The sequence below is a fragment of the Antechinus flavipes genome, chromosome 5, assembly GCF_016432865.1.
Source record: "Antechinus flavipes isolate AdamAnt ecotype Samford, QLD, Australia chromosome 5, AdamAnt_v2, whole genome shotgun sequence".
In the NCBI taxonomy this organism is placed as follows: Eukaryota; Metazoa; Chordata; class Mammalia; order Dasyuromorphia; family Dasyuridae; genus Antechinus; species Antechinus flavipes.
Window position 1 is genome coordinate 69,476,737 of NC_067402.1, and position 24,330 is coordinate 69,501,066.

The 24,330-nt window shown below is 33.5% G+C and overlaps 1 protein-coding gene across 15 annotated transcripts in view; it reads right to left on the bottom strand.

Annotated features, from left to right (window-relative positions):
• The window catches only part of PARD3 (par-3 family cell polarity regulator), a 666,346-nt gene that overhangs the window by 192,788 nt on the left and 449,228 nt on the right, over positions 1-24,330 (bottom strand). For 2 of the 15 annotated variants that reach the window (XM_052000526.1, XM_052000527.1), the window contains exon 21: positions 19,865-20,407. The exons of the other annotated variants lie outside the window; for them this stretch is intronic. In XM_052000526.1, the coding sequence (XP_051856486.1) occupies positions 20,377-20,407 (31 nt within the window). In that variant the 3' untranslated portion in view covers positions 19,865-20,376. Of the gene's footprint in view, positions 1-19,864; positions 20,408-24,330 lie in introns of those variants that run through there. 15 annotated transcript variants of the gene reach the window in all.

The following is a 24,330-nucleotide window of genomic DNA, read 5'->3' on the forward strand; positions in this document are numbered from 1 at the left end:
TTGGTTTTGTGATAAAAGGGTTTTTTATTAATATCACATTAAGAGATGCTGCACAGCAAAGAAAAAAGCCTAAAAAAATATGCTACCATATTTAAAAATAGCTGAACAGAATATCCTAAACCAATTATCTTCTGTCTTGAAGAGAAAAAAAAAATTAACTATAACATTCTAAAGCAATCCCCATTGAAATGTCATTTAGATATCCAGTAATTTTTCTTTCCTCTTTGCTAATAATTATCAAGGTATCTATATCTTAGTAGAAGCTTGGCTGAAATCCTGTCTGAATATTTACCTTTACAGAAATTTGGAGGTTAAGTGACACTGCTTTAGAGAATTTAGAACAGATAAAATGAAAATGCCAACTACCAGAATAACTTGTCTTCCGTCATCCTCCCCAATGCCAGACTTCTCCATCATTTTGGGAAAAAGCTTTTATCTAATATCTCACATCAGTCATCTTCAATTTATCACTTTACTTATCTTAAATCATTTGCCTGGTTTTGCTACTTCTTTCCATCTCTTATATTTTCCAACATTTCTCTGCTCATATTACAAATGACTTAGGCTAAAAATTAACTATCCTTTGATAAGGACTTTTATTATTCACTGTAGTATATTTGACAGAGTCAAGGAAGACTCAGTCAGTTAGACCTGGGTTCAAATTCTGTGTTCTGCCTCAGATACTTACTGTCTGAACCTGGGCAAGTTATTTAACCTCATTGGTCCTCAGTTTTCTCATCTTAAAACAGGTATGTTGGACTTAATGACTTCTAAATTTTTTTCTCTATTCTAAATTTGTGGTGTTAAAATTCTATGATGCTCCAACCTTCCTCACTAATGTCTCCTTATCCCCTTGCATCAGGATCACAGAATCTCAGCACTGTTAAGAATCTCCCAAACCATCAAATACAACCCACATCTCAACTACAATTGTCTTTTACAACATTCCTGAAAATAGGTCTTCTGGTCTCTGTTTGAAGACCATCAGCATTGGGAAATTAAGTTTTTTCTCTTGTGCTTTTGGACACTTTGGATTGTTGGGCAATATTTTCTTATGTCAAATGAAAGTCTAACTGGACTTAGAAAACAGGAAGGGCAGAGAGAGACTTCTTTCTTTTGGGTTTTATATCGCCAACTCTTCAGATAGTAGCATAGTTTAGAAAAGCAGGTGATATCAATAAAAAAGAGAATTAAAAGTCATACAGATGTAAAATTGGCAAAGAAACTGAGAAATTGATTATTGATTAATGTAGAGTAGTAGGTCTCAAAAGAAACACACAGAGCTCAAAAGCCGTTCTACATAGGAATAACAAATCACACAAGAAAATAACAGAAAGGGAAGTCCCCTTCAAAATAATTATAACATTTAAATTATCTAAGAGTCATCTCTCTACCATGGAAGAGTAAGGACCTATACAATTACAAAGTAGTTTTTAAAGAAATAAATAAAACTTAAATAATTGAAAGGTTATTGAATACTTACTAATGATTCATGACTACATTAAAACAATACTATTCTACATTAACTCACAAATTAAATACTAGACACATGGTACTATAAAGACAATAGGCAAAAACTAAGCAAAATAATAACAAAATTCATTTGGAGGGACAAAGGGTATGGACTCTCAAAGAATCAAGGAAAAACTGTGGAAATAAATGGCTAACAGCACTTCCTGACCACACTAATAGACAATAATCATCTAAATTATTTTGTATTAATAAAAAGGGATAGATTAGTGAAACAAATGGCAGTGAAACAGATAAAGATGGATTAGAAATAAATGACCTCAATAACCCAGTGTTTAATAAACCAACAATATAAAATACTTGGATTAAAAAACTTTTTTTTTTTTTTTTTAAGTAAGAAGTGAAACTGAAAAGAGCTTTGGAAGAAATCTGGTTTAAGTCAATACATTATGGCACATATAGCATAATAGGCTCAAAAAGGATGTATAGGGAGAGGCAAGAATTGACTATAAAACATTAGAAGACAACCAGATCAGTTATCTTTCAGAATTATGATTTGGGAAAGAAGTTTTAGGCAAACAAGGGATAGAGGTCTTTATAAAAGATGAAATAAATGTAATTATATGCAATTGAAAAGCTTTTATACCTATAAAATCAATGATACTAGGATAAAAAGGAAAGCAGTAAATGGAGATGGAGAGACATCAAATATCTGTGATAAAAGTCTGGTGCTTGAAATTATTATTATCAAAACTAATAACAACAGCACACAATTCTGCAGCACCTACAACGTAATAGGTAATGTACTAATATTGTCTCATTTTATTCACATAACAACACTAGGAAGTAGGTACTATATTTTCCTCATTCTACAAATGGGGAAAACTGAGGCAGAGGATTAAATTGTTTGCTCAGTGTCACATGGCTTATAAATCTGTCTCAGACAGATTCTAACTCAGGTTTTTGGACTCTAAGCCCTGCACTCCATCTACTGTGCCACCTAACTGTCCCTAGGTAATGTATAAACATGTAACATGAAAAGCTGTTCCTAATGATTAACTGGCCAAAGAAGAGCAACAAAATGTCTAAAATAAATTGGAAAACATTTACAATTTGAAGAAACATTTGATAAAAATAAAAGGAATAACAATCAAAGCAACTCTATGGTTTCACCTCACTCCCAGAAGATTGGCAAAGATGATATATAAAGGGCAAAAGTTAGTACTGGAACAGGGTTGGAGGAAGAAGAAAAAGAAGAAAAAAGAAAGAAGAAAAAAGAAAGAAGGAGGAGGAGGAAGAGGAGGAGGAAGAGGAGGAGGAGGAGGAGGAGGAGAAGAAGAAGAAGAAATAGGAACACAATTGATAGGGGAATAGCAAATTAAATTATGGTATATAAATGTAAAGGGATATTACTGAACCTTAAAAATAAAGACTAGGGAAAAGTTATGTTAATAGGAATAATGAAAGTCAAGAAGTGAAAAGTTATATTAATGAATGGAAAATAATTAGAACATGATTACAGCAATGTAAATAGAATGAACAATTGAAATTGAGAGCTGTAGTAGTCAAACAGAATCCCCATGAAGGTACTGTGCATTTATTTTGTATTTATCTTGTATGTTTTGATAATATACATTGCCTCCTACTTTAGAATGTAAACACCTTGAAGGCAGAGTTTGTTTTTGCTTTCTTTGTATATCTAGGATTTTCTTGACTCTATTTGGGATTTTCTTGACAAAGACACCCAAGTAGTTTGCCATTTTAATCTCCAGCTTATTTGACACATGAGGAAACTGAGGCAAATAAGGTTAAGTGAATTGCTCAGGATCAAACAGGTAGGAAGTTTCTGAGGCTGGATTTGAACTCAGAACACTGAGCCCTCCTAACTCCTGGCCCAGAGCACTATCCATTGGGCCACTTAGCTACCTATGTTAAGTGCTTAATAAATGCTTATTGATCGACCGGCAGATTGATAATGAATAAATATAAAAATGTGCCTCCCTCCCTTTTTTGCAAAGGTGAGGGACTCTGGAGATGGAACACAGCATAAACTGTCATATTTGATTGATGAATTAGTTAGTTTTGCTGAAATGCTTTCCCCCCCTCTTCTTTTTCTTCTTCTTTATGAATAGGCTTTTTGGGTGAGGGAATTAGGAGGGATGCAGTGGGAAAAGAAGGTGAAATGAAAACAAAAGATGTAAATTAAGCTCTTTAAAAAGCACCCTCCCCCAACAAATTCACAGGTCAGTGGGCATTTTTTTTTCTACACCAAGATACACACCAAATGCCACAGTCATCTGTACTGACATATGCAAAAACTTTCAGCCAACAAAGACAGCATTTCGACAAACTACTCCCACCCAATCCAATGGACAGATGGCTAGGGACCCATTAGAGCCATTTTCCTTTAGATGATATGTTTTTGATTACTTCCCATTTATGTAATACCACATATTAGAAATTTAAAAAAATCATATCCCTGTTTTTATTAATCTTCACAATTTCTGACCCACAGGAGTTACTCCCCCTCCACACTTTACAGACAGAAAAACCAAAACCTATCATATTTGACATATTCTCTTCCCTGTAGAGAATTTCACAAAATTTAGAGATGTTAGAAATTTGTTTATTTGATAGAGAATTGATTTGGATAGCAGTGGATTGTGGCATCACTGAATGAATCAGGCAAAAGGAAGCTGATTATGAAAAGTGGCAGAAAGTTATTACTTAGGCAAAAACCACCTTGGTAATCAACAAAGATGAGGAGGGAGCCTTAGAACAGGATACATGAACATGTATAATCTATATCAGATTGCTTGCTATCTTGGGGAGGGGAGGAGGAAAATAAGGGAAGGGGAAAAAAATTGAAACGAAATCTTACAAAAAAGAATGATGAAAAGTATCTTTAATGTATTTGGAAAAGTAAATATTATTGAGGAAAAGAAAAGAAAAGAAAAGGGTATGTGACTAGTGTATTTTTTTGAAGGGAATGAGTTTAAGTTGCCTAAGTTTAGCGGAGGCTCTCTTGAAAAGGAAATTCTCAAACTTGAGGACCATAATTTGATTGGTTGCAGTTTTCATCAGTGCTAGTCTGATTAGATTTAATAAACTAAATTTGTGCTCCTTGACATCTAAAAACAGAAAAGTGATTTTTTAAAAAATAACTTAAAGTTAACCAAGCTAAAAGAGCCTTTTAATGTGTAACATATACTTAATGGAGCCACAACTCCTTTCCCCTACCACCATTTATGTTACTTATGAGTGCGTTCTTTCTGCTCATATAACCAGAATTATCTAATCAAGGATTCACTGATATGCTCAGTAACATGACACGTCAGGAGTCTAGGAAGGATACTTATAATGGAGATAGTAAAACAACAACCAAACAACTATAAATGGGGAGGGGGGGAGAGAACAGATACAGATTAAATTTTCACTACGTAAAGAAGGGTAATTGTACCTCCCAAGATGAAAACACTGCGTTTCAAATATCATCCATCAGTAGTTCAACAAAGTGACCTGGAACAGATTTACCACTTCTTGAAAATAAATTTAAAAAATGAAAATAAAAACCTCCAAAAATAAAGCATCATTTTAGCTATTATAGGTATACTCAATTTAAGTAAGAGAAAATTAGCAGATATGTTTCTCAATTATTATATTCAATCTATTCATAATATCATTTGGCTCATTCACCCATGCCATTTTCTTTGATAAATAAACTTTATTTGCAAAAGGAGATCAACAAACAATTCTCTTTCTATATTGGGTATTTTGTAAATTTTGATATACTTTAGTTTATTCAGATCTTAGTCACATGAGAATTCAGATCACACTAACCCCTTTAACCCTTAGATTGTAAATGCAAATAATATGCAAAGTATGCAGACAGGCAGACTTTCTCCCAGCCCTTTGACTAGACTGACTCCATTATCAATAAAAATAAGAAGTTAAACCCAGCAAAGAAAACATGCAATTCTGATTTTTCCAGATGCTTAACAATTTGGGCTTTAAAATAATCACTGTCCACTTAACATGCTTTAAAGAGAGTATTTTACACAGCAGCTCCTCCTCCATCATCCTGCTTGACTACATACTCCTAATTCCTACTCTGTGCATTTTAATGTATTATTGTTTCATAATACAATACTACAAATTGCAAATTACATCTGGCTCAAGGAGTGATTATGAAAAATACGATCACTGCTGCCTTTGCTCGAATAACTCTGATAATAATGAGAGATTGATTGAGGTCTAAGCAGCCCCAATGATGAGGGGGTCAATTTGAACACTTCCTATTAAGCTTCTTTTGTTAAACTCAACACTTTGCCAGGTCAGAGACAAATAATCATACTACATCTGGTTACCATGGTTTTAGTCCTCCCAAGGCATCTAAACAATCCAGTAAATGGGACTGTCCAAAGGCAGACCTATAAGAAATGCTAATGAGACCTGGGTCATAAAAATACATCCATTTACACTGGCACTTGCAAGAGGAAAAGATATTTAACTGCACACCTTTTCCCATTAGGAAGGTCCACTCTGAAGCAGGAGTGGCCCCAACAGCTTTACAATTTACAATAAAAATATCAAACCAGTCAGGGTACAAGTCCGCATATGTCATATAAATGGTTAACTACAAACCAAGCATATTTTGCACTAAACACATTAATAAGCAAAAAACTTCCTTAAAGTACAACTATTTTCCTATGACAAAAAGTATGTGATAATCTGGATCACAACATTGGCTATTCAATAAAGTACAGGCATTAACTAAAAGCTGTAGAAACAAAGTCAAGAATGAATTAATTATTTCCTTTAAGAAGCTTCCCTCGTCCTCAAATGATACAATACTTATATAAATGCAAATATATTTATGCTAATAAATTTCAAATAAGAAGAAAATATAAATTTATTAAGTACCTATTGTGTGTCAAGGACTGCACTAAGCACTTGATAAACGTTATTTTAACTTCACAACAAATCTGGAATTATTATCCCATTTTACAGCTGAGTAAATTGAGACTAACAGAGCTTAAATGACTTGCTAATAAGTGACTGAAGCAAGATTTAAAAACAAGATCTTTCTGATTGCAAATCCAGTACTCAATAAACCATATTACCTATATGCCTCAAAAGAGAACACGTCCTAATAACTGTCATCAACTATCAATATTAAAAGATAATATTAGTCAGCTCATGACAAATCTCAAATGTTTCCCATATCCTTTGTGTGAACAGAACCACATTGCAGTCAAAAGGGATAATACGTAGTCACTGGGAGTTTAAAATATGTACTCCTTCTCAGCATTTCTCCTAGAAATCTTGAAAGATTAAAACTTCCCCAAAGATCTCATTATCTAAAAAAGTTAACTTGTCTGTCAGCACTTTTTTCTGTTGATTCTAGGAAATGATCTTTGTTGATTCATGTTTCCTAGAGAAAGCCCTCTGAAGAGTAAATTAAGCGCTTTGTAATGTTATTTCATTTTTCATTTTCATTCATTTCATTAAAATTGATTTGCATATTCAGTGTTTACATTCAGACATCCCAGTGCCCTAACTTTCCCCAAAAGACTGCACTGGCAAAGTGTCCTGGGCTCAAAGGTCATCATATAATAGAAAAGGGAAGGCAAATTTGCTCCACATTAATGTGCAGGTCAAGCCCACAGAGATAGCCAGCTCCAGTCTATGGAACAATTTCAATGGAACCTTGTGTCTGATGCCCGCAAACTGTCTGGACCACAACTTCCTTCTTAAAGTTCAGAACCACATGAGGTCAAGTAGATGATTTGGGGGCAAATTGCATTTTTGGCACCCATGGGTCGTGCTAACTTAAATATGTACAGGATTAATAAGGCAGAGAAAATGACAGTACAGTGGCCCATCATCTCCTGAATCAGCATTGGTGGCCCATCTTTTTTATGTGAGAAATCATAACAATGAATATTGTTCTTTTCACAATGGTGGCTAGCTTAGCAGTCAGCTACAAAGATTCTTACCCCTGGGATTCTAACAAAGAAACAGCAGCAAAGGGTCAGAATGGAGTAACCCCATTGTACTGTCTCCTATTAACATATCCCTATAAAAGAATAGGAACATTAGATCCCACAAATGTCATCTCTCCATGTTTCTCCTTAATGGACTTTAAATAATTCACTAAGTGTTTCTAAGACATGCATCCTTCCTTTGAGTGCTCACCTAGAATTTCCCCCAGCCAGACCTCTAATGTCATCTCCTGTGAAGTGTCACTCCTGGCCCTGTTTCTTGTGTGGTCTCTACATCTCCAAGAAATTTAGAAGCACAGAATAAAGTGGGAGTTTCTTTAAAACAAATAAACAAATTTAAAAGGTGAATACCAAACAAACTCAGCTGGAAAATGCAGATAAAATTTAAACTGACATAAGTGCTCTCAGCTCTTATGGTTAGGGTTTCTTTTGATGGATTCAATTATGTTCCTTTCTCCTGGATGCAGTTTGAACCAATGTCCAAACGTAATAACCCCAGTTGCTTCAAGGCATCATTTTTAACATGCAACTTTTATCCTGGGAGTTCAATGGACTTTCTCAAAGCAATAATCCAGGAAGCCTCAACTTAAGGGAGACTGCTGACAAAGCTTTTCCTGGCTCATAAATTGCTTTTGTGTACTTATTTATACTGCATCGATTTGCATCCATTTATATTTTTTTCTTTGTTTTTAAAAGACAAATGTATACAAGGGCACCTGCTTTCAAAAAAACTGGAAATTATTTAAAATCAGGAACTACTCCATTTCTTACTTTTTCATTTCCATTCTCAACTACTTCATATAGCATTCTATGCTAAGTAAACAATAAGTAAATAATGTTTACCAATTGATTCTTAAAGATACAATGAAAGAAAGCACCAAAAGCATTTAAGAAAATATTTTATGTTCAGATATTGAATTTAAAAAAATCAAAGTATAGATTTTTTAGGAGGAAACTTTTATTTCTTTAAGTGTAGTTTGGGAAAAATGAAAATTCAAGATTTTCAAGTAATCAAGGTAAAATCATAGAAAGAAAATGATGTATCAGTGGAAGGCATATTGATTTGCATACTCCAATCTCTGCTATGCACATCTATACTGCTTTCTATGATAGATGAAGAAAGTACCTGTCTACTCAGCTTGATCAGGGAAAGATTCAAGGCATATATGAATGCTGAGATAGACTTTGAAGCTGATAATCTTTAGGAAAGTCTACTAGCATGGCAGAGTAGGATACTGAACCATAAAGTTTTTTTTTTTCAATGATCCTTAATGAAAAGGATATTCCTAGCTATAATTCAGGTCAATTCCTTAAAAATTTATTAATTGTCTCATCTGCAAAAATGAGAAGACTAAGCTTATTAAGGTCCTTTTTAGCATTACATTTTTTGTTCTAATAATCTTACTAATTCAAGACACTGCTAATGCCTTGTCTGGGAACATAATAGAAATGAAACTGTCCCTGTTTTCTGGGAAGTTAAATTTGAAAGGGGTAAAGAATAGTACAAAATGTACACAATAAATTACAAAGAAATTTTAAGTAGTAATATGAAAAAGTAAGAGAATGAAGTAGGCTTTGAGGAAGAGAAAGCACCTGAACTAGATTTTAAAAGAAGATAAGGGTTCTAAAAATGATGGATTCTCAGTCTTGAATGGATTCTATAATGAGAAGGAATGGAATCGAGTTCCACTCATTCAAACAAATCACTTGGGGGAGGAGATATTCAATTCATTGAGCCATATAATTAGAAACCAACTGAACTAACATAGGTCTTTTCCATTTCACAATGTAAAAGTAGGTGGAAGGGGAGAGTTTCCAGCAACCAATTATGGTTAGTTTATAGGCATTTCCTTCTCACAGAAATAAACAATTTCATAAACCCGGCTCAAGCCGTCCCATTGATCTCTCTCCCTGCCCCAAACAAATATGCAAAAACTAAACTCCAAACCATTAAGACATAGGAATATAACTTCAAAATAAGTGCATGACAAAGTTCAGATAATGTTAGTAAATCAACACCAAGCTTAGGAACAATGTGAACTTCCTTCGAGTTATCCTTCCTCCAGCTCCAGGACAGCCATTACAAGGGGCCATTTCTATGGAAGAGGTAATTTTAAGCAGTGTATATTTATCTGAGTAACAGGATTACATTTCTCATCATATGAGGGCCACTCTCTATTCCTTTTCATTAAATAGTATAGTATAGTAGAAGAAGCAATAGTTCTGGATTCGAATTCTACCTCTAACAGTTACTACCTATGTGAATGTATTTAAATTCTCTGGACCCCAATTTTCTTATTAACAAAATCAGGGAGTTTGAGTGGATGACAAGTTCCCACCCAATTCTAAGAATTCTAAGACCCAAAGCTGCAAGACAGTGGTCAGTATAATGAGGACCAACCTTGACCGGTCAAATCATAATCTTGATTGCATTAGAACAACCTTGAACAATACATTTGTATGAAGAAGAGATAGAGTCTGAAGATGACAAGTAACCATCTCTTTCATATATTTTGCTCCAGTTTCCTGAACAAGAGGCAGAGCTATGCCATTTAGCTGGATGTTTGAACATGGTATATATAATGCTTTTAAGCACTATTCCCAAAGGTGAGTTGGAAGTACTATGCATTAAGTCCACATGATGCTTTTCCTATTCATTTATATTCTGAAAGTACTGAGAAGCCTTCCTTCGTAATAGTTCTTGTCTCCTTCCTTGCCTCCCCCACCCTCAGTCTTTCACTGGACTCAAGCAGTGAGGAGGCTTTTCAAGTGTCAGGAAGGCAACCAAATGTTCAAAACCATAAACAGTTAGTTCATAGTCAGTGGAACAAATGCTAAAAGCAAGAGCAACAGCTAAATTAGCCAAGTGAAATTAAACAACTAAAAATGATTCTATCCATTTGAGCCAATGCTGACAGATGAGCTAAAATGGACTAAAAGCATTGGAAACAATAGGAAAATAAAAATCCAAGAGTTGAAGATGATTTTCATTTTCTCCTCATTGTTTCTGATCCTATTTGAGTCCTTTTCAGTTGGTAGATGGAGACTTGCTTTATACCCTTTCTATTCTCATTTTTGCAGCTAATAAGGCCCTTCTCTCTAATTATGTTTGCTTTTTAAATCAGCTGCATATGCATCATGCATTCAGAACCATAGAGGATATTTCTAAAGGAAAAAAACAGAAGGGACATTATTCAACATGAACTTCAAGGATATATTGAGAAAAGGTATGGTGAGATAGGAAACCCTAAAATTAAAAATCTGGCCTAGTAATTTCTATGCAGTTGTGGTTTTCAGGAAGGACACCTCCCCCCCCAAAAAGAGATGTCTGTATAAGGACAAAATAATGAATATAGGACCTTTCATAAACCATTTTTGGGGGTGTGGCAAATATAATTATTAAACACACTAAAATGAGTAGATCTATTTAAAATCTTAGTGTTCCCCCATTTTAAATAAGGGAATTAATTTCCAATCATGTCCACAAAACAAGTAACTAGTCAATTTTCTTTTTGAAAAGAAATCATTACCATATCCAATTCTACATTTACCATTAAACATACAGGAGGACTTTTCCTTCTTAAAACAGAATATAACCCTCCACTATTCATACCTTCCAGGTTACTCATTTTAATGTTGTCATCTGTAGTACAAATAACTCCTCAGTTCAGCAATGAACTCAAAAAGTGGCTTAGAAAAAGTGGATCTTAAAACAAGTTTATGAGGGGTGCTATGGTTCAGAAAGCTTCAGGAGAGGTCAACAAACTGAAAGTGAGTTTTCTGCAAGCTAAATCACAAAAGGTTATTTCTGTCTAAAAGAATTCCATTAATTCCACAAAAGTAGTAATAGCTAATATTTATATATCACTTACTATGAGCTAAGCACTGTGTTGACCCTTTATAATCATTATATCATACGTTTTCCATAATAACCCTGGCTTGTCAGTGCTATTATTATCCTTATTACAGAGGAGGAAACTGAGGCAAAGACAGATTAAGTGACTTAATTAACTAGAGTCTGCTAGAAAGTGTCTAAGTCTGGATTGGAGCTCAGTTTTCCTGATTTCAATCAGGCCCAGTGTTCTACCTATGATGATCTAGCTGACTTATCATTGTTAATGTAGGCACTCTCACCAACAATATAGATGAAGACCCCTTTCTTATTCTGAGCCTCTCAATTATGTCTTTCTCTGGGTAGTGTTTGAAGCCCACAGTGAAGTGGAAAGCAGATAAGGTGAAAACTCATCTAGTAGAGCCCATTGTTGCAGGAGTGGGAGTCTGAAGGCCATTTCTCTTGCACAATTACTCACTGGTTAATTTGTTGCTACCTATTCATAGACTCCAAGTGCCCACTCATTGAGTATCCTATTATAACTTTAATTCTTCAGTCACTTTGATATTCCAAAACAAGCAGTCATCACCAAGAAACTATTGTCAAAAGAATGGGTTTTATATTACAAAGAGATCAAAGAAAGATGCAAAGGACCTCTGTAAGTGCAAGAAAACAGAAACACATTAATATATGTTTATATATACATTATATATACAGCTATATGTATAGTTCAATTAATAGTGCAAATAATTGGAGACTAAGGGAGTGGCCATCCATTGGGGGATAGCTGAACATTTGTGGTATAGAAATTTAATGGCACTGCTGTGTCATAAAAAAATGATGAAATGGACAGTTTTAGGTAAACTAGGAAAGAAATGTATGAATTGAAGCTGAATAAACTGAATAGAACCAGAATAACATTTTATACTGTAAACACTGTAAACAACACTGTAAAAAGAAGACACTTTGTAAGATTGAAGAACACTGACCAATGCAATGATAAATCATGATTCCAAAGAATGAATGGTGAAGAATGCTACCCACTTTCTGACAGAAAGGTGATGGGCTAAATATGTAGAAAAAGCTACATATTTTTGAATACAATTAGGAATGTGTATTTCTGGAATTATTTTTCCCTCAGTGGGAGGAAGAGATATGAAAAAGAGAAAGTAAATGCTTATTCGTTGAAAAATAAATAAATAATTTTATAGCTTTGTTTCATTCTCTATTTTGCCAACTTTAAAACTAATGCACATTTGCATCATAAAGGATAAATAAATGTTCTAACATCCTTATACCTTTATATCATATAGACCCTGAGAAACAAACAGAAAAGTAAAAATAGGTTTTATGCTATTTAAAAGTTGATTTTCAGATCAAATAGGTGACTCATTTGACTCAAGCACCGTTGAAGTTTTGCAAACAGAAAACTGGAACGAGGCAGCTGGGTTAAAGTAACAAATGTCATCAAGACCCATCACTTTCATTTGTATCTTGAGAGAGTCATGCAAACTACACAACACTGTTTACCAAAATCAACAACAACAACAAAAAAGGAAATAATGCAATGCTTGGCCAACAATTTCACCATCAATCTTGTAGTTTAAGGAAACAAGACGAAGGCCACTAAAGCAAAACCGAGAATCTGAAAGTTTGGCGTATAGTTTGTTCTAGTAATACACAACCAAAACTCTTCTCACTGCAGTTTCTAATCAATCAATGAACATTTTTAAAGTGCATACAGTGCCACACACTGTGTGCTAAGTGCTAGGGATACAAAAAGAGCCAAAAGAAAATCCCTATGCTCAAGAAGAATGCAATTTAATGATCCCTCATGATGAGCAAAATATGAAAAAAAATTGTAATTTATAATAATTGCAATTAAAATGCAACATGAGCAACTTCCACTCTGACATGTTATTTGCGATAAACATCCAAACTTAAAAAGTTTTCTTTCCTCAATAATTTTTCTCCAAACCAAAGGAAAAAAAGTTTACTTTTCAAAACTGAAGTTATTATATGATAATTTCATGATATTTGCAAAAGGGACTAACTCTTGGAACATGCATTGCATGGACTTTTTTTTTTTTTGTAAACAAAAATATTATTAGCCACAATGTCTTAAATACGTACACACACACAGACACACGCATGCTACTTTGTTAACTCTGAAAATAATCTCTGGCCTATAGCTAGAAACTATTTTTTTTTTTTGGTCATATGAGTAATAAAGTGCCAACTGAATTTGTTTTATTGCTCGTGAGGCTCATGTGTAGGACTGGTAACATTTTATAGGAAATGGTATATTTATGGTGCTTATTTTCAAGGCTGCCCAACACTGCAGTTGACAGGGCAATATGGGAGCAGGCAGGGCTTATGTTAAGAGAATGAAGTTGCTCCCTTGAGAAGCAATCATGGATAAGAAGCACACAAAAGTCACCCCTGCATCAGGTAACTGCCTTTGCATCTACAAGCGTCTATCTAGGGAATGCACTTCATCAAGGTTCACTTCATAAGCCAAACCATTCTCTGGTTCTGTACCTATAGCTTATGTGAGCAAATTTGCAGAGGAGTTGTAAAAGCTAATCTTTAATGTTATGCTCATCATTAAGTGCTGAAATATTATTGCCCATCAGGAGTTTTTACTGCTAGTTTGCAAATATACTTACCTGAATACTATGAAAAAATGTTGCCTACTAGTCAAATAAAGTCTATTGGAGGGCTTTCACCCCTAAGCTGGTGCTGTAGGGGCAATTCTCTGATGGACAGAGGAGAGTAGTCTGTCTAAATGCCTGTAACCCACACCATACCATTGCACCATTTTGAGTGAGTGATTGCTGCTACATTCCAGAAATAACACAGGATTGGTTTTCCTTCTCTAATTTTTGTACTTATAATAGTGCCTCAAAACCTCACTAAGATACTGTCCCGTAATCAACAGCAAAATCACTGGATTAAATCAAGCACACATTCCTTATTTTCCTCACGTAAAGTAATTTTGCTAAAGCAAAATTCTGGCCATGCTATACACCATTCCTTGATAAACACCAAAGATCCCTATTACCTCTAACATTAAATATAAAATTCTCTGTTTGACATTTAAAACCTTTCCCAAGCTGGCTTCTTCCTATTTTCCTGATTTCAGGCATTTGCATTATGTGTCTGCCATATTTGGAATGTTCTCTTTTTCTCTGCTTACCTCTGACTTCTAATGTCGCTGGTTTCTACTCAATTAAAAAAAATCCACTTTTCAGCTCAAAACCCACCTTTCCAGGAGGCACTTCCTAATCTCTATTAATTCCCCTTGCCTCTTCCTTCTAAGACTACCTTCAGTTCACATTGAATCTATCTTCTGTGTGTGTGTCTTTATCTTCTTATCTATGTATATTTTGCATATCTTCTACATGTTTGATTATTATTGATTGTTATTAATCATGTGGTCATTTGTATGTGGCCTTCCACACTAGGATTAAAACTCCCTTAGAAAGGGGATCAAGATTTTGCCTATCTTTGTGTCCAGTATTTAGTACAATGCCTTGCATATGTATAATAAGGGTTTAATATAAGCTTGTTGGCAGAAAATCCACTCATCCACTAAAAACTGCTTGTGTTTCAAATACTAAATCTAAGCTAAATAAGGAATTCAAAAAATCAGCCACATTTCTGGAAAATACTAAGAATTTCAGAAATGAACCTGGGATCCTCTTTTTCTTGTGATATGGCTAAAATGAATTTCATTATATGCAAATATTCAACTAGGAAAAAGAAAATGGGATGGATTAAGTCAAATACACACTCCCATTTTCTCAAACAAGGTTTTCTTCTATGTTAAGAATATAACGTGTCAGGAAAATTCACAAAACATTCTGGTAATTCCAGAATTAAAGCTGAAATAGTCTCCTGAAGATAACATAGCTAGGATAGCTCAAAGATATAAAAGAAGGAAAAAGAAAAGAATTGTTTTTATTCCAGATTGTAGTGGTAAAGACTAAAGTTTTATAAAATCTATTCAAAATAAGTGATGGAATGATTTACCTGTTAAAGACATAGCATAAATTTTTTTCTCCCTCTGGGGCAGTTGTGGAGGATAAAAAAATTTAAGACTATTAAAATAGGATAATGATTACTCAACAAGCCTTTATCAAACTCACTGTGAAGGTGAGTATATTGTGAAAAAAAGAAAGAAAAGAAAAAATGGGAAAAGGAATTCAGTTAAAAACAATAGAAGGCATTCAATAGAACTTCAATAGGAGTGTGATAGTACCTGAGCCTCTGCTACTTGTTGTGGAAAGGGAAAATAAGGATGGAATGAAGATAGTGAATTAGTTGAGTCTGGGAGTTCTAAGACATAATACAGCTAAAACTTAAGAGATATCTATTTCCCTGGCTCCAATATGCTCCAGAAAGAGAACATGAATAGTTTGCCTTAAGAAGGGCAACTGACCCAGTTCAGAAATGGACAGAGACAAAGCTTCCAGGTAGACATCCTGGAAAAGATAGGGAAATACAGTACTGAAAAAAAAGAGTTTTCTTTCTTTAAGATATAAAAGAACTGACATAAAATTTATTTTATTGTCAGGTAGAATAAAAGTCACAACTTTTTGGTAAACCCTAAAAAAAAAAAAAATTAGTTTTGTGGAAAGGAAAAGGAATCAGGAATCAAAACTCCTAAATTGAGAAGTATCAACTTTTTTAAATTGAGCAAGGAAGTTATCACAGTCTGACTATGGGTATTACAGAGGGCAATGGGTGCCATAGAGTCTTCTCAGTTCCCACAACTGACAACTTCCATATAAGCAATTCTTTTTGATACTTCCATCAAAAGGAAATGGTCAAGAGAATTATAAATAACTTTCATACTTAGGAGTATGTCTCCCAAAAGTAGCCAAAGTGAATGGCAAACCATTTTCTTACAATTAAAAAACTGTAAGGGGAAGGAAGTGATTGAATTCAGCCAATTGGGAAAATTAACACAAGTATTCAGATGTCTTTTATTTCACTTGTAAGCCTGGGCAATTTATTGACCTCTCTAGACTTTATTGTTGCCAATTATAAAGTAAGGAAGTTGAGTTAAATAATCTTTAAGTTCTCTAGCAAAAAACTCCACTACATTAAATGTGGATGCTTAAAATCTACTCAAAACTTTGTTGAGTTCTAGGATAAAGATAAAGGCAAGTAAAATTAAGTATCACATTTCCTCAGGGAAAGAATTCCTGAACATCCACTAAAAAAAGGAATGAATTTATTTTCATTTAATAATTCGATGTATCTAAGCCTTAAGTAGTGGTCAATGCTCCAAGGTCTCAAGTGCTAAGTTTCTATCACTCTATTTGCCATTGAGTGGTTGTATTCTTATATAAATGGAAAAAAGAAAACCTTAAAAGATTCATGAGTTAAATGACATAGAGAAGATGGCATAAGGGTAGATGGTTTCAAAAAATAGAGATTAGTAGCATACTTTGGTAAAGAGTTTTAGCAGCCTACCAAAATAATTTCTAGCAAGATCTATAATAATATATGAAAGTTCTAGTAGAGAGTTTTAAGGGACAAACCTTTGAAGTCCACAAAGATAGAGGCTGATCTCCCAATTTAGGCCTACATAAAGGCAATGAACATTTAAAGGCCAAATTTCACTAAATTATCAGCTTTGGCACTTTAAATATATAGAGGCAGTGAGAGGGATAATTCAGCATCATGTGTCTTTATTTCTCACATATTTAAAATTACAGACTATGTGTAGGGAGAATTTTAATATTAGAACAATATGTGCAGCATTATGTATGTATACAGTAGCTTTTGCCCCAAGTCAAAGAATAATTATTAGGGGTAGTGAGTTTTAAATTGCATTCTACAGTCTCCTGTAGAACCACCTCTAAACACAGATATCAATCATTGCTAGTGATGGCCTTTCAAATTACAAAGGGAATAAAGCTGAAAGTCCAGCATGAGAATTTATAATAAAATACAAGGTGACTCCAAAAGTTATTATGAATTTGCATGTTAGGAGACCACAGACTGCTTTTATTTTTGTTTTAAATTAGGAATTCCTGCAGAATCAATTACGTATCACTTCAAGTTTTGCTTTCTACAAGAAACAATACAATGATTAATGAAATCTTTGCTTATGATTTGGTCAGTTTTTGTAGAAAAATTAAAACAAGCTCAATGTTCAACAATGACAAAAGAATTTTTTTTAAAAAAATAATATTATATGAAAACAAAAGGCAATTAAGGGTAGGGGCTGGATCTGAAATTTTACTGATTTAAAGAGTTCCCAGGTGAGGAAACTTATTCCACCAATAGAAATGGGCATCCACTGTACAAGTTTTAACTTTAGAGACTAGTGCACTAGAGAATAACTGATTCTGCCACAAGTCATAAAGACAGTTTTGAGTCTGAGATAGAACTGAACTCTGGTTTCCTTGATCCAAGGGCAGCTCTCCATTGGTTACATGAAGATTAGATGTTTAAGAATAGCAATAGCATGAAATTAATAGGTGGCAAAAAAATGTTTGGATTGAAAGAATTTGTGGTTATAGGAAAAATACATTTAGGAGCAATACCATAATTTGGTCATTTTGCTACTAGTACAAGCAAATAAAAATACAGAGAAGAATGTTTCTTGTGTATGTTATGGTGATTGTCATTAACAGAATCTTTCATCTAATAGCTCTTTTGGTGATGTGATAGCATTTATTTACTTTATTTTCTTAGAGAGAGCGAATAGTCACTAGCCTTCAATTTTCATGTCAATTATTGAAAAAAGTTCCCATTTTCCATACGATCTGGAATTGAAATTGACTTAGAATCACAGAACTGTCAAAAATTTCTTTTACAAAAAGGTTTGCTTTACAGAGACTATAAAGAAGGTGTCATCCTTGACACCTGCATTCTGTATTCATGCTTCAGGCCTATGGAAAAGAAATGTTAAAAAACATTAAGAAATGTCAGAAAAGATCTTAGAAAGGCTCAGCTGTCATGCTTTGTGCCTCTCTTGGCTTGCATTGCAGTCAGCTACAGGACTGAACATGTCAGAGGTTGTCTATTTAAAACTACTAACAAGGAAAGAAAGACTACTAGGAGAATGTTATTGTCTCCCATGGACTTGTCTTTACTCACTGGTCAGTCTGGCATTTTTCTAGGTATTAAAAAGGAAACCATGTTTCAATTCAAATTAAAAGAATCATATAATAAGTCTATTTTGTATTTACAAGTCCAAGAATTATTCCAGGAAAATCCAACACTGAAGATACATAGAATATAGTAATATCTTCTTTCAAACTGACAAACTAGAAGACATATAAGATTATTATTTTTTTTTTTTTTTAGAAATCTCACTTCAACTTCATCCTTTGCAATTACATAGTTCCATTTTGGGTGTTTCATTTGAAAAGGCACTTTTCTACTTTTACTACCTACTTACTTTAACTGCATTCCTCAAATCATTGCTGCCTTCCATGTGATGCCATTTAGTTAGCAAAGAGGAATGTATCATGTTAAGACCACATACACAGCAATTAGGTCTGAGTCATAAATAACAATAACTCCTGATATTTCCAGAAACAAACAATGAAACACCATTATGTTAATAACTGTTTTCTACAATACATTTAGGGGTTTTACTTGGGGTTAGACTGGGGAGAATTACTTCTAAAATACAGTGAGAGTAAGCACTTTTCACAGGACTACAACCCAGTTCCCTTATATTTTTATTAGACTGTTACTTTTTTCATTTTCAAATTTATTTTTAATTTACAAATAATTTTGGCTATATTCTAGAGCTTAGGAAATGGAGCCGCTAAATCCTGAATGGTAATGAATAATGTACAGGCTCATACCTTCCCCTTTAAAGACTTATGACAAGGCAGTGAGCTTCAGTCTTCCACAGGAGGATAATGGGGTCTGTTTGCTCTAGGGCTTGGAGCAATGTCTAAAATATTTGGCAAGGTAGCCACTTCTTAGAAACAGTGGTTAAGAGTTTGTGTCTTTATTCTATGTGATCCTAGAAAGCTTTGTGCCCATGGTAAACTACCATTCAGAGAACCTGCTAATTCACCTTTTCTCAGCTCCAAATATCGATATCTATTACTTTGATTTAATACTCATAGCTGATTGTTAGAACTTTCTTACAGATTCCTGGAAAAGTCTCCTTTGATTCTGGGTTTGTCATTGGTTGATCTACTGAATAAACTGTACCATACCCAGGCTTTCAGTGCATAATGTGTAAATATACCCTAAGCCTCAGTGCATTTCAGGTTCCCTTCCTTTTATAACTGGCTCCATAATAGGGAAGTACCCTACTCTCACCCTAAGTGCATCATTCCATAGTTTTTCACCAAGGATTGCTAACTTGTGGTCTATGAACTTATGTTTTAATATCTTAATAACTATATTTCAATATAATTGCTTTCTTTATAATTTTATATGTTTTATTTTATGCATTTAAACACATTATTCTGAGAACCGGTCCAAAGGCATCCCCAGATGGTTAAAGAAATTTGTGACTCTCAAAATGCTAAGAATCCCTACTACTCTACTCATCTTTTTTTAAAAAAAGTTTTTAGGCTTTAATATCTTTGTCAACTCAAGCTCCCACTTACCCAGTGTCTCTATTTCCTTTTTTTTTTTTTTTTTTTTTTTTTTTGGCCAAAGATGTTACCTAAGGAACATTGGAGGTTAGTTTTCAACAATAAAATCAACAACAAAATTTGATGATGTCATTTCTAAAGATGGGAAAAACTCAGATTAATCCCTAAAAATGCTAAAAGTTGGAATATTTTCATTTTTCATCATGAAAAAGAACTGATAAAAATTAAGAGAAAAAAACTACTTTTTAAAAAAAGCATCAACATAATCACCCCCAAAACTTTAAAATCAAATTTTAAAAAGTATCAAATACATTTGATAAACATGGAAATCAATTAAACCATGAAGACGGCTGATGTCGTAAACAAAATTAGTAAACAGCCACTAAAAATTCATTAAAAGTAGGTTTATTGTTGTTTCTCTTTTTTAAAAAAATCTGTGCAATATGTGCTGTTCAAGACATTTTGGAATCTCGTTTGTTGTTCATCTCTTCTCAGGCATCAGTTTGGCAATGCTAAATGAGAAACATGGTACAGACATACAATTAGTTAAGTATGAGAAGTAAGAAGGACAACTGTAATTTGTGTATGCTATTTTCCCAAATGCCCAGTCATATGTCGAAATGTTTAATTCAAAGTAATATAGACTTAAATCTTTGAAAATGATCATATATACTATATTCATTGTGTTTTTAAAAGAAAAGACAACAGTTGTTCTGATTTCAACTAAAGAATGTTTCAAACTGAACCATCCATCCTTTCTTACAGAACTATATGAAACCATGATTCAGTGTATCTTGTAATCATTTTAAATGTAACTGCAGGTTCCAATCTTAATGGTAATATGACCAGTTGGCATTTATATTGGCTTTCCTTTGTGATATATTTTTTTTGACCTATTTATATCATAATAGGGAGCAAAAATAAAATGGAAACACTGAGGTTATTTTTTTTCTCAGTAGAAATGTTAGTTTCTTATTGGAAAAGCCTCTCTAAATAGTTAAGTTGTAAATTTGCAAATTTCCCATTCAAATGACATCAATTTATATACATGGGTTCCAGAAAAGAGGAGGGGAGTAAAAAGGAAGGGCTTATATTGTGTTAAACAAATGAATTGGTTTTCTGCTCAAATTTGAATAAGTAGAGTAACTAAAAACTTGTCACAAAAATAAATCAATAATAAGCCTATTAGCAGGGACCATATATTAGTAGACAAATTTTTAAGACACTATATATCAACTCATCCTTAAAGTATACATTTAGTTCCTACTTTAATGAAATTTTAAATTGTGTTAAAATTTAAGTATTTCTGCAAGTAGTATATTTCCTGATATATAAACAATTCTTTTTTTAAAAAAGAGAATATTCTTTTACTTATAAAAAATAGAATTCCAAATAAAAAGGAATGTCAGTTTTAAAATTATCAAACATAAATGAAATTCTGCAACTACTTCAACTCTATTTAACATTTCAATTATTAGACTAAGGATTACTGTTTAACTTGCACAATGTTCCTAGAGCAGTGCTTGTATTCAAAATAATTGTAATTAAGGCATTACCAACTTCCTATGGGATTGTATATATGACATAGATAAATTAACAGAGATATGGTGTACTTTACATTTTGGATTGCTTGCCTTATGGGTTTCAATCATAGATTTAAAAATTGTATTATGGCAGATTTCTGCATTTCATAACCTCTATAATTTATAAACAGACGAATGATTCATATGACTCACAACATTCTTTCCTAGAGCTGTTTATCAATAATTAAGTCATTTTCTATGAATACCATTCAATGTGTGAAGGAGAAAAACATGTTTTCTATATAAACCAGGCATAAACTCCTTGAATGTACCATATTCTCCCCTCTAATCCAATTTCCATCTGCAGTACAACATCCATTTGGCTTGCAGTTCATTTCTTACCAGAGTCAACCAAAAACAACTGTCTTCCTCCCTCTAATAATCTACAAGAGCTTAGAAAAGAAAGCAATTTGCAATGAAGGAGTCTGAATATCTCATGTTTGGGTTGACTCAAGCAGAATAAACAGCTAATGCACATGTTGGTAAATTGGATTAGGCAGCTACAATGCCCAGATTCATCCTCTCTGCCCCTTTATTTTCTTCTCTCGCTAGCACCATAACCACAAGATCTTTCAATCATCTTCAGAGAGAATGCCCTGTCCAGTGTCACAAATAAACTATACGAAGGGATCTACATAGGAATTTAAAGCAAATATATGATCAAAGTACTATTTTTAATGGGCTAACAAGACCACAACTAAGCCTTATTAAAGTGGTAAACAAGAAAGAAGAGATGAAAAATCAATTTTAGGCACACTATATTCCATTGCTTTGCTAGAAAATGTAAGCACACTAATCTGAGAATACAGAGTACAATATCTGTCAGTCCCGATGTAATTGGATGTGGCTGTGAAAACTTCTGCTACATATAATGACACCTCATTACTGATCAGGACAACAGTAATAAAAGTTTTGCCAAAGTTAAATTTACTTTACCTAAGTTTCTCAACTAGTAGTGATAAAGGAAGTTGTAGTTTCCTCATAAGATTAAATGCCCTTTTTATGTTTAATGTATCGTTCTGAGCTCATTTCCAAAAAGCAATGTTTTTCACAGCATGAAAGCTTTTATAATTTTATAAAGCCCAAAATGTATGGTTTTCTGTGAATTCTTAGCAGTCAACCTTAAATGGAAGCAAAACAAGAGCAGAATTTATCAAAACTAAACCTCTAGTTTTTAAACCGAGCCCCGATGGCTAGTTCTCAGGGATTTATTGGCCTCTAATGTAGTGAAGTGGGATGATTTTTTTTTCTTTTAATGAATGCAGCTCTCACTCTAGACATATATGTAACATAGGTTGCCATATTATTGAAATAGCATATTTTCTTATGTAATATTTAGTAGGGAGAAAACAGCTGTTTAATTTGGGCTGCCCACAGGTATTTTAAAATATTCAAGGTCTTCTCAAATTGTTGCCCCCTTAAGTAAAAAGCTGCATTTAAAATATGTATTCCAAATCAGGTGATAAGTCATAGCAATACTTCATTTCTAATTCATTCTGAGTTGGAGAAAATTCAGAGCTTTCCTTTATTTCTAGAACAGTAACACCATAAATCCTTTCATATCTTCATATGTATACCTTTACATTTTGACAAAAATCTTCAGGGGAATCTTTGGAAATAATGAGTCTATCATGAAGAGAAAGAAATATATGCTATCCCATGGGAGCTTTTTATCTTATACTGTAATTTGATGATTTCAGTATAAATTCCTTAGATTTTAATTGATGGGAAGCAGCCTTATTCTGTGCATTATGTAGGTACCAGTTTATGAGCTGTCAGTTTGCATATATAAAATGAAAAGCCCCTTGGCTAAAAAATAGAAACTGAAATCAAGTGTGAGTTACAGCAATTCCATCCCATAAGTGTTCTTGGTCATGTGGTATAATGAAAAAAGATTATCATTCTGAAAATACATTCAGGAGAAGCAGCATGTGAGCAAGAAAATCTTACAAAAAAAAAAAAATTAAAACTATTAATGCTCTGATATATTAGAAAATTAAAGCAAAAGCTAATAAAACCTAAATTTATTATAAAAGTGCCAATAGAAGGCAAGAATGCATAGTAGTCAGTTCACTTTTCACATGAATATTTCTTATCAGGACATATCAGATCTAAGGCTGATCTGCCTTATTCTGTTGCACTAGGATCTACGCTTTTAACTGGATAGATCAATACTTTGCAAATATATGAAGGCCAGTCTGGGGACAAAATATAAAGAAATGAAAATTTGTGCTCCCAATGTTAAAAAGAAAAAAGTTACCAGAAATGGAATCATAATGCAGGGTAGCTACTCTAAAGAGAAGAAAAAATGACACTGTATGTTTTTATTTTAAAACATTAGCCTTCTACATTTAGGAGCTTAATTTATAGAATAATCAAGTGAGTTTTATATTTAACATAAAATTCCTGGTTACTATAAATCGCCTTGGATTAACATTTATGAGGACAGAGTTTCCGTGCAACTTCTGAACAACTTGTCACTTTTACTGTTGAGCAGTGATTTGTAAAAAACTGATATGCTAACTAATCTGATCACATAATTCAAGGGCACAAAAACAAGCATCAAGAAAAAGGCAGAACTTACTTTTAGTCATTAAATCAATCAACATAGCTTAATTAAAAGTCTATTTGCATTTTTTTATTAAACCTTTTAGTAATGTAGTAACAACTAATTTAGTTTGTCTGGAAAATTTAGGTAATGAGCTATTGCTCACACAAGAAAGAACAAATCATACCTTGGTAGAACTTTGTTTCCAAAGAATTTTTAGTTGTTTTTTTTTCATCCCTCAGATATGGATATGTTCCTCCTCTTTCCTAGCAGCTACTTACCACAGCTGGCAACATGTCACCTC